Source organism: Felis catus, chromosome B3 (assembly GCF_018350175.1).
Source record: "Felis catus isolate Fca126 chromosome B3, F.catus_Fca126_mat1.0, whole genome shotgun sequence".
NCBI lineage: Eukaryota > Metazoa > Chordata > Mammalia > Carnivora > Felidae > Felis > Felis catus.
The window spans coordinates 37,117,792-37,135,331 of NC_058373.1; the positions used below are offsets into that span (position 1 = coordinate 37,117,792).

At 42.0% G+C, this 17,540-nt stretch overlaps 1 protein-coding gene across 1 annotated transcript; it reads right to left on the reverse strand.

Moving 5' to 3' along the window:
• Positions 1 to 67: 67 nt before the first annotated feature.
• FEM1B (fem-1 homolog B) lies at positions 68 to 16,962 on the reverse strand. The gene is made up of 2 exons (XM_011282943.4): positions 16,077 to 16,962; positions 68 to 6,357 (listed from the first exon to the last, which is right to left on the reverse strand). Exons 1-2 carry the CDS (start codon positions 16,322 to 16,324, stop codon positions 4,722 to 4,724), a joined length of 1,884 nt encoding a protein of 627 aa, XP_011281245.1. The 5' UTR covers positions 16,325 to 16,962; the 3' UTR covers positions 68 to 4,721.
• Between the last annotated feature and the right edge of the window lie 578 nt (positions 16,963 to 17,540).

Below are 17,540 nucleotides of genomic sequence, written 5' to 3' on the forward strand. Positions count from 1 at the left end.
AAAATGATTCTACATGTCAAACTCAAATAGAAAATGTCATGCAATATAATCACTAACAGACCTCTGGTGCAGTCAGCAAGTTCACTATGTTTATTAAAGTCACGTAAATGGTTTGACAAAAGTGCACAAGAGAATGACATCACTGGTTTGTTATAAATCACAGTGAATTACTAGAATACAACAATGTAGTTCCTCGATGCGGAGGATTACAGGATGGGGTGAATATTATAAAGGATAGGATCTTTTCAACACATTAGGCCAGTCAGATTTTACTCCCCAACGATGTACCTCTGAAAAGAGTGGTTAGCAAAGCTGAGGGGTTTTCCTCATCTTTTCTCCTCCACCAATTACTAATAAGCCACAACAAAAAAAGCCATGCGCAAGTTTTACAACACCTGATAAAAGACAGATACAAAACCTTGTTTACTTCATCACTGGGCAAAGCTTGCATCTTTGCTCCTTCATTTTGCTGATTAGGCCACTCATCACATGACTCACCCCTAAATGAAAAGCTGTTAATAATTTAGCAATACTCACCCCTGTACACACATCAAGATATACTCCCCATAACCATCAAGTCAATGTCCCTTCCCTGCACATTAACACAAATGAACACACCACAAACCTAGGACTAGAGACCACATTTACTTTACAGTTTTAAAAATTAATGTATCTACCATCACTATCAGCGGACTTATTCCAGATCCCCTATTTGGGAGAGAGGATGCTGTACGTACAACCCAGGCCATCTGAAGACTTGGGCAAGTCTGCCAGACGTGTATGACAAAGCCCTGCAAGGTGCCATACGTACCTAGGAGCTTTCTACCTTCCAGAGAGGGTATCCAGAGCAGAGCTGTGCGTTTTCAGAGTGGAAATAAACACACAGCTTAACATCCTATGGACCGGTAACTTTCCATAGAGCAAAAGGCAGAGTTTTGTTTTCTTTAACCCATTTCAGTGTTACAGCATAGTCAGTGAGGAAAACAGAAGAGTCATCTGTACATAGATACTTGTGGCTAGACTAAAAAGGAACATTTAGGATTTTTACAGAAAATCTACCATAAAAACAAGCCCTTTCTACTTTTGTCCACCTACTCACTAGTTCAATCACTGGCTGCTTCTAAACCCAGAAAACTGTAACCCAAGGGCCAGCAACTCACCTCCTCACCGCGCCCCGTTCCCAAAAAGGAAAGTTTCTGCACGAGTAATCCAAAATGGTCCTATCCATAAAGTAGCTGCCTCAACTGCAGTGGAGACTGGTAACGGCTGTCATTCCCTTGGGATATGTAATTTGCAAAACCACTTGCCAGACACAGAGTTGATACTTAGGGAGCTGCGCCCCCCCCCCCCCCGAATCGTTTGTTACTCCAAACAGCGCTATCGTACCTACCTAGGTTTCCCCTAATTACCGGTTATTAATCAACTAGTAGTACACTGAAACAAAACCCTTCCCAGAAACAAGCAAGACCAAAGCTTGCTTTTTTGGCTCGTTTGTTTGAAGTTCCCACGGCAAAGAACCTTAAGGTAGTGGGACTGTGGCCTGCTGGAGCAATCCAGAGTAGAGTGAAGAAAACCATGTGGTGTCAGAGTTTTCACAACAAAAATTTCCCCCTTCTTTAATCAATTGAGGGGATGGATTTGCTGCCCATTCCTTGAGTTGAAGAGTCACCTAAATTCAAGGGTTCAGTTTCACCAACTCTTACTTAAAAACGGAAAACCCACCTAAGTTTCACCTCGTTTGCCCAGCTATCCATCCTCCTGGGCCTCTCGTTCAACCAAATTTATAGGACAATTACTGAGCAAGACAAAGAAGTTTTGACTGAATTTGTAATATTATCAAGGAAGACTTACGATCCGAAGCATACTTCTACCAATAATAGACAGAAAATGACAAAAGTGGCTGGAAAATGGAGACAGCCTGGAGTTCTCATGAGCTGAGATACAGAACTATTGACCTTTCTTACCGATTTATTTTCCTAAAAAAAAAAATAATAATAAATTTTTAAAAACACACAAAACATTTAAGCTTGGGAAGGATTTGGCTAAACATACTTAAAATAATTCTACCAAAAACAAATAAAACAGGCATGTAGATCACTTGTTTCAAGAATGGTTTTATACAGATGTTTCACAATACATATTTGGATTTATTTTACAAGACAGAATTAGATCCTTAGCAATGGAGTGCACAACATACTACGACACTACAGTAGAAAAGTATGTTACCATTAGCAGAGCTCACAGTTTATTCCCACTGTCTTCACACTCTCTCCCCAACCTTGTCGGCACTCCAGTCAGCAGCTGCGCTCTCCAGCATGCATCCCTTCTCAAAAGCACTGTCATTAAATTTTGATGTCTGAATATGTACATATAATCATCATCCTCATTTTATGAATACGTAAGATCTAAAAGAGTGCTGGTCCTGGGTAGCCAGAGGGATGGTTTTTAAAACATGCAACATTATCTGATATTTTAACTTTTGGTGTTTAAAAATCATACACATTCATAATGGAACCAACTGAATACCAAGTATCATAGCCATTCCTCAGACTGTCAGAGACACAGGACTTGAAGTCTGAAAGATACAGGGTCTGACCTAAGCTGTGGAAAAGGTGTGATTCACTCACCTTGAGGACGTGCATTTTCTCTTTCAGGCCACGAGAGTTGCCAAGAGCAAGGTACAGTATTTCCTTGATTTGCACCGGAAGGATCAAGGCCAGTAACTTTCAAATTAGGGCTCTTTCAAGTATCTCCCTTCAAACCATCCTGAAAACCCTCCTTGTAAAGACCTCAGGTTAGGAAAACAGAAATATATTACCATGACAGAATTTGCCATCACAACGTTCCTAGCTGAAACAAGAGCATGAAGTAGAACTACAGTGGCCATAAAGGTATCTTGCATCCTTAGGGGAAAAAGTTTTTAAGGTTCCCCCCCTTCCAATCCCTCCCACCCTTCAAACTATTTCCTTTTGTGGGGTATCTTTTATTTAAGGCCCTAGGTGCTAATTTTGGCTTGGTCATTTATGCTTTATACTGTTTCAACTGCAACCTTTCTCTTATACTTCACCAAACAATATGCAGACATAAAATGCTCATTGAAACCATACAGATTTGGGGTTTCTTTGTTTTTGTTTTTTTTTAGTTTATAGCTGATGTTACAGCGTCATAATGCTTTTCATTAACGAAAAAAAAGCTGGTCTTCACTTACAGTACCATGCACTACGAGTAGCTAAGGCATTCATTTGGCACTAGAGAGAAAAAATACAGATATAGCTCATTTTACTTTATCATTTTTTAACATCAATAGAAATAGAAATAGGTGTATACCCTTTACTTGAATTTCTGTGATGCTTAAAAGATAATCACAGAATACTCTTTAAGTCTGACACTTAAAATGCTGCCATCAAAACAAAAAACAAAACAAAAAGACCTCTGCACAGCCTATCAGAATCAGTGACATTTTGTGGTTGAACTTTCAGCTCTCAGACAGAAATACCATCCAGACAGCATTGCAAATTACTTTTATCATCAAAAACATTTCATTTCCTATACCACACTAGTGATTTTTCTACTAATTATAAGGGACAAAGTAAAGAAAGTGAAAAAATTAAAAACATCCTTGTTCCTTTTCATCCGTCATAAACACCTTATGAGGGGGGCACAAACAGTGCCCTCTGGAAAAGTAGTTTCCAATTTTTAAAAGAGACCACACAGGAGGAAAGGGAGAAAGGGACAAAAATAGAAGGTGTAACTATATTGTGACAATTTGTTTCATAAGAAAACACAGTATTCATAATTTTTACATGTCTGTGAGCTGAGTTCAAATGCAGGCTGCTGCAATTTAGAGAAGTTACCTTAAAACAGAGACCAAAGAATTTTAGAATTTAAGCCTGACGGCAAAGAGTCCATCGATATTCTCTGAAAAATTGCTTTAAGACTATTACTCCTTTGTGTGTACCACCCAGCATAATGCAATAATTCCAATGGATTTAACTTGATACATTTATAACTATTTTGAAATTAGCACATTTTCAGATTAATCTGCAGTTGTATTTTTTGAAATCCTCCTGATGTTACGATGTGCCGTATCACTCCGCATAAATATTGGAAGAGCAAAACCTACGTGCAGCAGTTGGGCACACGCAGAACACCGGGGTATCCCATTACTCTTATGGTCCTTTTTAGTTGTTCTTCTTCATGAAATCCTCAAAACTGCTGCAAGGATAACACGCTGACACAGGCTTAACAGAAATAGTTTTGTAGGCAGTTTTTAAAACATTGACTTCAAATCATAAACGTCCCTTGTTACATAAAATATTTTATATTCATTCCTTAAAAAAAAATACAAATGTCAAATCATTATGTTGTACACCTGAAACTAATATAATGTATCTCAATTATACTTCAATTAAGAAAGAAAGAAAGAAAGAAAGAAAGAAAGAAAGAAAGAAAGAAAGAAAGAAAGAAAGATAGATTAAGTGACCAATATCCAGACACCTTAGATTATAGTTACACCTAAACAATGTCGCGTTGTTTAAAGTGTATTTGAGATCAGTCAACATCATGAGGCAAAAAGACCAAATACAGAACTAAGGAAGGATGGATAGGGAAGAAGGGTAATGGAAAGAAAAGCAGAATTTATGAACACATAATTCTATTGTCTGTGATTAAAGTCCTTTACTTTTTAGCACCACATTAAACGATTTTACATATCCAGTCACTTAATGAAATCCAACAAACTCTTCAAGAGTTCTGGGGATCTGGTCTTGGTAGTTAATGTCATTAGCCCGAACTGCTCGGGCAGCCAGGCACTTGAGACTCATCTTCATTTGAGTTTTAAGTAGTATTTCAGATACCCCAGTTGTACTTTTGTCTAGCGGAGTCTTATTCTGTTTATTGGTCATGTCAGTGTGGGCGCCAGCTTCAACCAGGCTGATGATGATAGAGTGCAAGGTTAAAAAATCACTGATGGGCCTGTTGTACTGAACGATGATGTGAAGGGCACTGTTCCCCTCGTTGTCTACTGCATTCACCTCGGCACCACAGTCCAGCAGGAGCTTTGTGACAAGTGCATTTGGAAAGCTGCAGACATCATTGGTGTGGAAATCATCAACCGGGGTGTTCGAGTTGACAGCTAGATGCAGCAGGGTGAAACCTTCCCGAGTTCTGGGATCCAGGTGAATCAGGTTGTAGATCTGCTTGTTAATTTTGCACTGATCTTCTTCACTGCACTGTGTTTTGGTGGAGATGCACACTAAATACAGAAAGGTATAGAGATTACATTCATAATTGTCCATAGCATTGTGGACATCAGCATCTGGAATATTTTTTACTCTGTTCATACTTTGTTCTATTTCCAAAACACTGCATCTCAAAACACATTCTATGTCTGGGGCCTTCACAGTTTCATTCAAATGTATCATCTGTGAGAAAACTTGAGCGAATCGAAGAAGATCCTTGTGGGTATTCCGGTTACCTTTCTGTCTCAGGTGCAGGGCGTGCAGCCACAACTTGATACACTGTTCGAATTCCATGTTATCCGCATAAACGGCTCCCCTGTAAATGATGGGATGGGAAACATCAATATTGTCAGCACCTAAAATCCGTTCCCGAACTATAAGGCCTTCCATGTGAAGAGCATCTCTGTCTTGCCGAATGGATTCCAGTTCCTGAGGATTTCTACATTCAGTTCTATTCCCATAAGCATGGATCGGTGGGAGGACCTCTTTCTCCAGAATGTTATCACCATCTTGAAACCTCTCCAACATGGCTAAATATAAATAGTGGTACGTCTTCATGATGTCATAGTTCTCGCGGTCATTTGCAAAGGAGGCACCCAAGAGTTCCAGAGCTTCAATCCGACTTCTTCGGTCGCAATCAGCATGAGAGAGTAACAGTTCGACGACATCGGCTTTACAGCTTTCGGCAGCTACTTTTAATGGCGTCATCCCATGGCCGTTCACTACTATAGCAGCACGCCATTTTATCAGCTCTTTCACAATATCTATGTGCCCGGCTTCAGCTGCAAAGTGCAAGGCTGTGGCTCCACAATGTGCTTTAGCATTGGGATCGGCACGTTGTTCTAAAAGGTATCTGACCACGTCAGTGTGTCCCTTGTACGCTGCAATCATCAGGCAGGTGTTGTCGTATTTGTTGGCAATGCTGATGTTGGCATTATTTTCAACCAAGTATTTCACAATGTCCAGTCTGCCATCAAAGCATGCCGCCCGCAGGGGGGTTGAGTTAGTTACTGTGGTGTGGTTCACGTTGGCTCCATGGCTGACTAGAAGTTTAACAACTTCAAAATGTCCAGCTCCTGCTGCACACCACAGAGCAGTGGCGCCATCAATCACATACCTGTTCGTGAAAAGAACAAACCGTCAGAAAATGAAGGCCACGTGCCCTGAGAGAAGTTTAAAGAATGTATTCGTTTGCACTGACCAAAACCCTCAATCTACAGAATGCAAATAAAGCGTTAGTTTGTGTGAAAATAAAATCAGGTGACTTAAGTCAAGCATGTTGCATTGTACTTATTATACCTTGTAAAAGCTCAATAAATGTTAGCTATCTATTACTGTTATTACCAACGTATATAACCCTAAAAAAAAAATCACCAACTTTTTACTAGCAAAAGTAAATACATTTCAGAAAACACAGAGGCAATGTACGGAGGCTCGTAACTTCTTTACCACCCAGTTGATGCACTGGCTCTTAAGAAAAAGCATGTTCCTCCTTCCCAGGATCCCTCACGGACCGGAGTTTCTCTCTATATGTCAGTAAGAAAGCTACCCTAATCCCTATATTGACGCTGTGTTAGAAAACTGCTTTAGGAAAACAAGGATTTAAGCAGATAACTTTTTCCTAAGATTATCTGAGCTAATCAAATATATACCTCTACTACAGCAGTGAGAATGAAAAACTTCCCGCTCCATACAATATGGAAGGATCACATAAACATAATGCTGAGCAAAAGTCAACCAAACATAGTACATGTTATATTACTACATGTATATACCTATCTGTAGTGTTGGAAGTCAGAAGGACACTGTTTACCTTTAAGGGGAGTAGAGAGTGGGAGAAAGCACAAAAGGAACTTTATTAAACGAGTATGTTCCCTTTCTGAAAAAACACGTTCAATTAGTGCATTTCTCTCTGTTATACTCCAATTTAAAAGTCTCTGGGGCGCCCTGGGTGGCTGGGTCACTTATGCGTCTGACTTCGCTTCAGGTCATGATCTCAGTTCGTGGGTTCGAGCCCCGCATTGGGCTCTGAGCTGGCAACTCAGAGCCTGGAGCCTGCTTCAGATTCTGTATCTCCCTCTCTGCCCTTCCCCTTGCTCACGCTCCGTCTCTCTCTTTCAAAAATAAATAAATAAAAAGAAGTCTCAAGGGGTGCCTGGGTAGCTAGCTCAGTGGGTTGTGCTAACTCTTGATTTCAGCTCAGGTCGTGATCTCACAGTTCATGGCATCGAGCCCCAAGTCTGGCTCCACATGGATCACGGAAACTGCTTAAGATCCTCTCTCTCCCTCAGCCCCTCCCCGGTTTGTGCGTATCTGCGTGCACATACAAGCTCTCTCAAAAAATAAAAATAAATTTAAAAAATGTAAAAGTCTTAAAAATATGCATGTATATATGTGCTTACATTAGGGGTTTATGTATGTTCTTCAACAAAATCACTGGGGGAAAATATTAAGAGCAGGAAACAATTAGCATTTTCCTAAAAACAAGTGGGCATCTTCCCTGACCTTCAGTCTGTGCTTGCACTTTTTGGCTTCATAGTCACCACTTACTTATTGCCTCATATACACTAGGTTCACTACTTACATAAAATCAGACATGCAAGGAGGCCAATCTTGTCGATCTGTCTACCTTCAATTTTTCCCCAACCTCAATTTCTCAACTTTTTATCGCGTTACTAAGCATCAGCCCTAAAAAGTAGATTTTTGCTACAGATACTTACATCTACTGTGCTTGAACCACTAAAATAAGTATACTTGGAAGTGTTAAGGAAAAAGATCAAACAAAAGCAATATTTACTAGAGTTAAGAATCTATACTAAAAACCTCACTGCTGAGCTCCTCACTATACAGCCTTATGTTATAACACAGGTCAAATTATATCGTCCATGAAATGGAAGAGTATAATTCCTCTGGTATAATAAAAACATCATAGTTTAACTCCAATTAACAACACCCCCAAAACACCATCAGTCTGTTGTTTCTGCTGAAAACAAAAGACCCACTTTATAACAATTCAGGCAGTTACTTCTTCACTTTCAAGTGACACAAAATGACACAAAAGTCTTCTAACGAGGACTTACGCAGTTACCTATGGGAAAGGGGTAGGACTGACTGGGAAGAGGCTTAAAGCTGCTGGAAATGTCCTATATCTTGACCTGGGTAGTGGCTACATGGGTGGATATTTAGGGCAAAAAAACTCACCAAAGTGCACACTTAAGATCTGTGCCTTTTACTGTATGGAAGACAAACCTCGAAAAAGAAAAAACCAGGTTTCTGAAGTTTCTTTTCTGAATTTTATTTTTTGTAAGTGCCATTTGTTAATTGATTTTTTAAACTAAAGTGGAAGTCCAAAAAAGAAGACAAAACATCAGTGATGGTTTTAATGGCTGCCAACTGTACCTTTTGCAAACAATTCAGTAAAATTAAAATTAACATTTTTAGTGTCATGATTATACGAAGTTCAAAAAATTTTTCTTTCACTACCAAAAAAAATATCATTTGTGACAGCATCAGAAAATATCAGTACCTAGTAATAAATCTAATGAAAAATATATAAGAGTTCTACACTGAAAACTACAAAACATTCCTGAGATAAATTAAAGGTCTAAATAAATGGAGAAATATTCCATGTTCATAGTTAGAAGACTCAATAGTGTTAAGACGTTAATTCTCCACCAAAATGATATATAGAGTCAATGCATTCCAACCAAAATCCCAGCAGGGGTGGATGAGAGAGACAGTGTGTGTGTGTGTGTGTGTGTGTGTGTGTGTGTGCGTGCGCGCGCGCGCGCATGCAGGCATAGCCACACATGTAGAGATTGACAAATTAATCCTAAAAGGAATACAGAAATGCAATGGACCTAGAACAACCAAGAGGATCTTGAAAGGAAAAAAAAAGGGCAACTACAGTAATTAAGATAATGTGTCACTGGCACAAGGATAGACAAGTGTATCAATAGAACAACAACAACAACAAAAAATCCAGAAGTAGATTCACACACATAGTTTTTTAATTTATTTTATTTTATTTTAATCTTTGAGAGAGAGAGCACGCACAAGCAGAGGAGGAGGAGGAGAGGAAGAAAGACAGAATTTCCAGCAGGCTCCACACTAAGCAGAGCTCAATCCCACAACCCTGAGATCATGACCTGAGCCGAAATCCAGAGTCGGACACAACTTTCTGAGCCACCCAGGTGCCCCATAGTCTCTTGATTTATGACAAAAGCTCCATTGAAAATCAGGTAGAAAGTACGGTCTCTTTTTAAAAAAATGGTCCTAAAGCAACTAAGTATCTGTATGGGAAAAAAGTAACTTTGACTTTTACCTCACACTATGCATAAAAATTAGAGAAGTGGCATACATCTAAAGCAAAACAATAAAAGCTTCTAAAAAAAAAAAAAAGACTATCTTAATGACCTTGGAGTTAATGACCATTTCTTAAACAGAACGCAAAAAAAAAGCACTAATCATAGAAAAAGCTGATTTATTTGACTTCATTAAAATTAAGAACTTCAATTCACCAAAAGATATTGTGAAGAAAGTGAATATGCGGTCCACTCACTGGGAGAAGATATTTCCATTAAATGTATTTGACAAATCAATAAGAAAAGGCAAACAACCTAACTAAAAAATGGGTGAAAAGACTAAATGACTACACTTCACAAAAGAAGATAGTCAAGTGACCAATAAACATATGAAAAGAATGTTCAAGATAATTACTCACGAGGGAAATGCAAATTAAAACCAGGAGTCACCAATACACAGCCACCAGAATGGCTAAAATTAGTAAGACTGACATGATAATACTAAGTGTTGGTCAGGATGTGAAGCAACTCAAACTCTCATAGCTGGTAGGAATGTAATGTTTCCAGCCACTTTGGAAAAACCGTTTAGCAATACACCAACCCCATGACCCAGCAATTCTACTCCTTGGCATGTAACTGAAGAGAAATGAACACGAATATCCACCAGTGAAGACATTTACATAAAAATGGTCATAGCAGCTTTATTTGTAGAAGTCAAACACTGGAAACACCTACGAGATATCTGGTGCAGAATAAGCTGCCATAGGTTCATACAATGGAATACTACAGAGCATAAAAAAACCCATACATGCAACTACACAGATGAATCTCATAGTGATGTGTTAAGCAAAAAAAGAGACAGATGAGTATACTGTATGATTCCCTTTACAGGAAGTTCAAATATAGGCAAAACTAATATATGATAATAGAAGTCAGAATAATCTTTACTTCTGAGAAGGAAAAGGAGAGGAACTGATGGAGAAAGGGCACAAGGGAAACTGAATGATTAAAATGTCCTGCATACTGATCTAGAAGGTGTTTACATGGATGTAAACATATTAAAATTTTATCACATTGTATAGTTAAATTTTTTTTTTTTAAGTTTACTCATTTATTTTGAGAGAGCGAGCGAGCAGGGGAGGAGCAGAGAGAGAATCCCAAGCTGGCTCCTCACTGACAACACAGAACCTGATGCCGAGCTTTAACTGACGAACCAAGAGATCATGACCTGAGGCCAGATGGGAGTCAGATGCTTAACCAGCTGAGCTACCCAGGTGCCCCTATCCACTTAAACTTTAGGCACCTTACTAGATATTATACCTTAACTAAAAATATGCATAGTTAAAAACAAAAATGAGACACAATTAAAGAAAACCAGTTTAAATGAACAAAAATAGCTAATAAATATTTTCGATGTGCCAAGCACTCACTGCATTAAGTACTCAACATGCAATGTATCTCATTCAATCCTCACAATGCCCTCCTCCCAGTAACCCTACGAGGTCGAGGTCGATATTATTATGCTCATTTTACAGATATGTAACTAAAAGGTTTATATGAGATTGAAACACAATATTACTCTAGAAACTATAAAATGCATCAAACGTAAGGAAACAGAACACATGACATTGTTCAAACACTTAACTTTAAAAAGCATTTTGAAACTGATGATTAGTCTATCAAAAATGAATACATAGTTAATATATAGTTACATTTACATAGTTAAATGTTTTCTCGCACTTTATTTTTTTTTTTAATGTTTATTTTTGAAAGAGAAAGAGACAGAATGCAAGCGGGGGGGGGGGGCGCAGAGAGAGAGACACACACAGAATCTGAAAAGGCTCCAGGTTCCGAGCTGTCAGCACAGAGCGCAACGCAGTGCTGGAGCTCATGAACTGCGAGATCATGACCTGAGCCAAAGTCGGACGCTTAACCGACTGAGCCACCCAGGCGCCCCAGTTCCCTTGCACTTTAAAAATACACTTTCTGTGGTGCAGCCTAATCATTTCCATTTTTCCATATAACGATGTGACAGAAGCCTCAAGAAAGTTTCAATTATCTATTTTTATTGAGGCAATTAAAATTTTTAAATAGTTTAGGACAGGGGCATCTGGGTGGCTTAGTCAGTCTGAGAATCCAACTCTTGATTTTGGCTCAGGTTGTAGGATCAAGCCCCACATCGGGCTCCTTGCTGAGCATAGAGTCTGCTTGAGATGCTCGCTCGCTCTCTCTCTCTCTCTCTCTCTCTTTCTCTCTCTCCCCCTCCCTCCCTCCCTCTGCCCCTCCCCCCACTCACTCACTCTAAAATAAATCTTAAAAAAATTTTAATAAACAAATAAATAGTTTAGGACAAAATATTCACTGCAGAATGTATTAGAAAATGACCAGTCCTTCAGAAACACTAGCCTTAGTAAATTTTGCATTTCTACATCTAAACAAAAAATTAAATAGATTAAAGGGAATTATAAGCCTAAAATCTATGACGTTCCTTTGTCCATAAAATTCAGCTGAAATTATGAGCACAAACTGCCTCAAAACAACATACCAAATACATTTATAACAGAAAATAAAAATATAATAAAATTAACACAATATGTACTTAGTCCATATGGGAGAAGCACTATAAAACAATGATCTTTCTAGACTCAGTCCAAACTGCAATGCAAAGTCCCTATTATGTATTTCATTTTAAAAATCAAGAAACCGGGGCACCTGGCTGGCTCAGTCGGTTGAGCGTGCGACTCTTGATCTTGGGGTCGTGAGTTCGAGCCCCATGTTGGGGGTAGAGATACATAAAAAAATAATAATAATAAAATTAAGTAAGTAAATACATAAATATCAAGAAACTAAATCTGACATTCACCTTTTTAAACAAAATGTACACACACACCAGATGACAGAAATATTTCACAATAAAAGATAACATTTCTGACCACAAAACTAAACTCAACTATTTCCTGGTTCAATTTGAAATAAAAATGTCTGGTTCAAGCATTTGAAATGGAAATAAAAATTCATTAAATGTAAATGATCAATACTTTATTTTAACCAAAGTCCTTAAAATCATTTACTAGATCAAGTGCAGTTTCTTAAAATATATACTCCCCAACAATGACTTTTAAATGAAGTCAAATGATGATGTGCCCCTCATGCCTGCCCTCTACCAGGACATTGAAAGTATTAGTACTAGCACCGACTTTAAAATAAGAGAACTCAACAAAAAGCCTCAGAATTCCCAGAGGTCCTGTTCTCCTTCCCATCCATGTCAGCAAACCTCTTTTAGCATAAGGGTTCCCCACAAACTCGGGCCCAGAGCTGGCGGTGGGCCCTAGGAACTCAGGCCAACACAATATTCCATGGTCACATGACACCTCACCTCTGTTCTGTTCCATTTCTGTAACATTCTTAATAGTTTTCCATTCTCCAACTAGAGGTTCTTTCATTTCCACTCAAGTAATTTTTCTTGCCTACTTGTCTGTCAATTTTAGTCTTCGCATATTAAGCCATAAGTAAAATAATCTCAAATGTTCCTCCTAAAAATATGAACAAGGGCTCAAATATCACCATGGGGCTTGATCTAGGTAGGTGTAGGTAGTCCCTTCCTCCTTGAGACTCTATTATGAATCCACTTTAGTTTCCTAAGGTATAATAGAAATTTTTAGGCAGAACATAGACTTAAAAATAACTTTTTTAAATAAGATATTTAATGTCTCTCTTTCTCTCTCACACACACACACAATACATATCAAACCCATAAACACATAGATAACCATTGCTTAGAATGAAGATAAGAAGTGAAACTTAAAAAAAAATCGAGCAAATAACAGAATAATGAACAATCTGACAAAAAATTGTGAAGATGGTACACAAGTGACCAAAAACTAGGAAACACTAATCTAGCTCAGCACACAGAGAGAACCTGCTAGTCCCCACCTGGCCATGGTTCTCAAGTGCCAATGGAACCTAAGGGGGGATTTTAGCTAAGTACTTCTCAAAAAGCCAGCCCCCAACGGATGAGTGAGCTTCATATTGTTAACACCGCATTCAGGCCATTTTCACAATGTGTGGAATGAGTGCAAAGTGAAATCATGACATTTGCAAATAACACTCTTTTTTATCTAGTTCTGAAATGCCAAAATGACGGGAATAAACTGCAAAATCTCAGAGTGCTGTGAGTGGGCAGAAAGGTGGCCATGAACTTCAACTCTCTTGTTAATTAATTGGTAAGCTCCTCAAACGTAGAAACCTTGCATTTTTTTCTGTATCCTCCACAGAAGATGTAATAAATAGGGCTAGGCCCACTGTGGGCATCTAATAAATAAAATTCTCCACTGCCTTTGCATAGCAGCCAAGAAATTCATAATTGTAACAATCCACAAACCAAAAAGGCAGACCGAAGAACAGAAAGAACGCTTGGCCAAAATCTCAAATGCAGAACCGCTCGCAACTACAGCCTCACCAATCCGACTCGCCGTTTCCCACAAGGGTCATCAAAATCTGGCCTCCACCTCTCTCCAGTCTCCCACAATCTCTTCTCAATTTCCCCAGCTTGAATCCCTTCCTATGACCACACTGAAACACACCGAAACACTGGTCACTGCAAGTTCTCCAGGCTGTTGCCTCTCTCTCTCACTTCTTTTAAGATCCAACTCTGACATCACCTTACCCAGGAAGCCTTCTCTGATTCCCCCAGGCAAAGCTGAGCACTTCCTCTTCTCGTACTCCCTCAGCAGTCCCAAAGACTTCTAAAACTCTAAATGGCAAGGCATCTGTAATTATTCATTTATATAGCTATTTGTGTCTCCCCCGCTAGACTGTCTTCCCCCTCGGTGGGAACAGTGCGTTACTCACCTCTGCATACCCAATCCCTACCACAGAGCCTGGCACACGGGAGTTCAGTAAGTGTTTGCCCACTGAACTCTTTGATTTTACTGGCCGGGGGAGAACACCGGGCAAGATACACTACTATACAGGCTCAGTGCTGTATTTCTAGTCATTTCTAGTCATTTCAAGTTCTTTTGATTCCATCTCAAAATACCTTTCTCTTTGATAGTTAAGGAAGACAGCAGTAAGCAAAGCCTTTCCAAATACTTTAGGAAACTATTTTTTCTCACCACTATTCTCCCCTCTTCCCAACAGGCCTCAGCAAGTTCCTTAGCTGTGGTGTTCCCAGGAGCTGTTATATCTCAATGAATGCATGCACCTATACAACTGGAATGGTGCTGGAAGTTCAGGGGTCATTCTGTGGCACTTCTCCAGGTATAGGAAAGGCTGTGGGAATGCAGGGAGTTATAGAAAGGACACAGAAGCCAGTAAGGGAAAGCAAACATGAATCAGGTTGCCATCTTTCATAAACAGGAAGAAGACCATCTCCAGAATGTCTAGGGAGGTGGCACGGTAGATTAACCACCAACACAGGCTATCGTTTCATTGAAATGTAATACTCTAAAATATTTTCTTCTCATCTAAAACAGAAGAAAAAGCTTTTATTATTTAAACGTAAAAAAGAATCAACCAAAATTCAACAATGCCCTAGTCATCACCAAGAAGTGCTTTTTCAATGCGGTTTTAACCAAGCAGTTCTCAATCACCAAAACTAAAGATACATATCTTTGTGCTTGGACCACATCCACCTCAAAAAGAAGAAAAAAAAATGCTAGAATGGCTCATATACTGGCACAAAAGTCAACAAATACAAATGCAATCAATGAAGTTTGTAATCTGTAAAACACTTTATAATCATCCAGCACAGCAGACACTGTCAAACCTGACAATTCTGCGTTAACTATTATCACACCCCAAAAATATGTACAATTAGACCTAAAAACCAAACTTTAACTTCGACAATATGAATTTAACTCCCCATCTCAAAGAAGAGCAAACAATCAAGTTTCCTCACAATATCACAAGATAACGTATATTAACAATGGCATCATCTGCTATACCAGGCCCAGGGCCATTTTTGCAGCCAACAGCTCTACCTCGAGGAACGTGGAAGAGTCAGAATCATGTCTTGGGATGTCTGGCTGCCCGACGACCCCTCCAGACGCTGGAGTTCTAGGCGCTTTATTTTGACATGAAGGCCCCAGCATCCTGCCTGAAGGGACCATCACTTGAAGGAGTAAAAACGGGGTGACCAACTAAGTCATCAAACAGAAGTCTTCGATGTTAATTGCCGACCGCGTTAATTTCTGCTCTCGGTTCCGACCCCCACCATCGACAAAGGTAAAACCTGGAAAGGTGCACCTCCTCCATACTACTTGCTCACAGACTCTCTAGTGGAGAAGAATACCGATTAGATATCAAGACACAGGTGTGGCTATTTACGCACAGAGGAGAGGGAATGAGGGGTAGGGACCGAGGAGGATGAGCAACACACGGGATGAAGTATTACCCCTGGAAGATGAAGTGGTCATTAATGCGGCAGGAGGATGCACAGAAAGGAAGCAGTGATACCTCTAGGAAGAGAGAGTGGAGGCGGGGGGAGCGGGGGGCTCTCGGAGCGCTTGGAGAGGGTTTGGGATGTACCTACCCGTCGAAGCGGACGGTGCCCGTCTGCTGAGTCTGCACCCGGTAATGTTCTAACAGCAAGCGCACCACCTTGGCGTGCCCATTGCGGGCCGCGATGATGAGGGGCGTGGAGCGCTGCCCTCCCTGCTGGCTGACATAGCCCAGCAGATAGCGGATGTCGCTTTCAGACCGGTTGAGAAGCAAGGCGGCCAGGGTCAGCACCTTGCCCTCGCTGGCCGCCTTGTATACATAGCCAGCCAGGCCCTCCATGGCCGCCGCCAACTCCAACACCCGTTTGGTCGCCACCGCTGCTGCTGCCTTGCGCCCCCGGAGGCCGCGTTCGCCAGCGCTTCAAACCTGGGCCCTCACAGCCCATTCAACAGGGCGCCGTCGCCGCCGCCGCGCCCAGGCAGCAGCGCGGCCCGGGGAGGGCGGAGACGCAGAGGTGGCCGAATGCCGCAGGGGGCACGTCCGCGACCCGGTCCGGGCAGGGAGGAGGGCGGTCAGGGCCGCCCCCAAGGCCCTAGGCGCCGGCCCTGGGCCGAGGGGATCTCCATGGCGGCCGCCGCCCTGGGCCTCAGGCCGGACCCCTCCTTCCTGCGGGCTGCGACAGGCGCGTGCCCGAGCTACGGGTCGCCGGCGAGGTCCCTAGAGGACCGCTCGCGCCCCGGATGGCGAATGGTGGGCGCGTCTCCCTCGCCCCGGCCCGCCGGGCCTCGGGCCTGGAACCTCCTCGGCCTCCGCCTCCGCTCTGCGTCCTCCCCAGCTGGAGGAAACCCGCGGGCCCTCGCCCACCACAGCTCCGAAGGGCCAGACGCTGCCGAAGGCTTCGGAGCTCCACGCCTGGGGCGGGGGGAGCCCTCCGGAGCGAGGCGGAACGCTCCCGCGGCAGCAGCCCCCGAACTCGGGGCGGGCAGGAAGGCGCGCCTCCGCAGACTGGGCCGGGAGGGGGAGGGTGCGAGCGGGAGGGACGGTTAAGCCGGGTGTCTCCTCCAAAGCCGCCCGGCCGGCAAACGAGGCCTCGCTGAAGAAAGGTTCTACTGCGCCAAGTTGGCCCATCCCCAATTCGGGCCTGAATGTCCTCGTTGCCCTTGACGCCTGGAGCCTCCTCCTCGCCCCCACGCGGCCCAGGGGCTCCCCAGCAGGGAGAGGGACAGAGTCGGGGAGTTGAGGCGATAACACCGGTGGGCTAGGGGGCCCGTCCGGTTTTACCATAGACGGTGCGGGACTCCTCTCTGCTCTGATTGGGGACCCAGGGAAGGGGGGTTGCACGCACCCGACAGGGTCCGTTTTAAGAAAAGGGTGGCGTCTCTGAGCCCCCGAAACGTGAGAGGACTTGGGAGCTGGCACCAGGCTTGGAGACAAGATTGGAATTCCGGCCTATCCCTCCAGGAGAGGGGGATTAAGTGAGGAGGGGTAGGGGAGCTGCTCCCGCGGTGGAAAGGGACGAGGTGTCTGGAAGGAAGGCGAGGACTGTATTCAGACC

What these genes read in the sequence shown, in the direction of transcription:
- FEM1B (XM_011282943.4), bottom strand. Translation starts at nt 16,324, where the DNA reads ATGGAGGGCCTGGCTGGCTATGTATACAAGGCGGCCAGCGAGGGCAAG. An exon ending in GGCACCGTCCGCTTCGACGG is followed by an intron (nt 6,358 to 16,076) that starts GTAGGTACATCC and finishes TTTCACGAACAG; the next exon opens with GTATGTGATTGATGGCGCCA.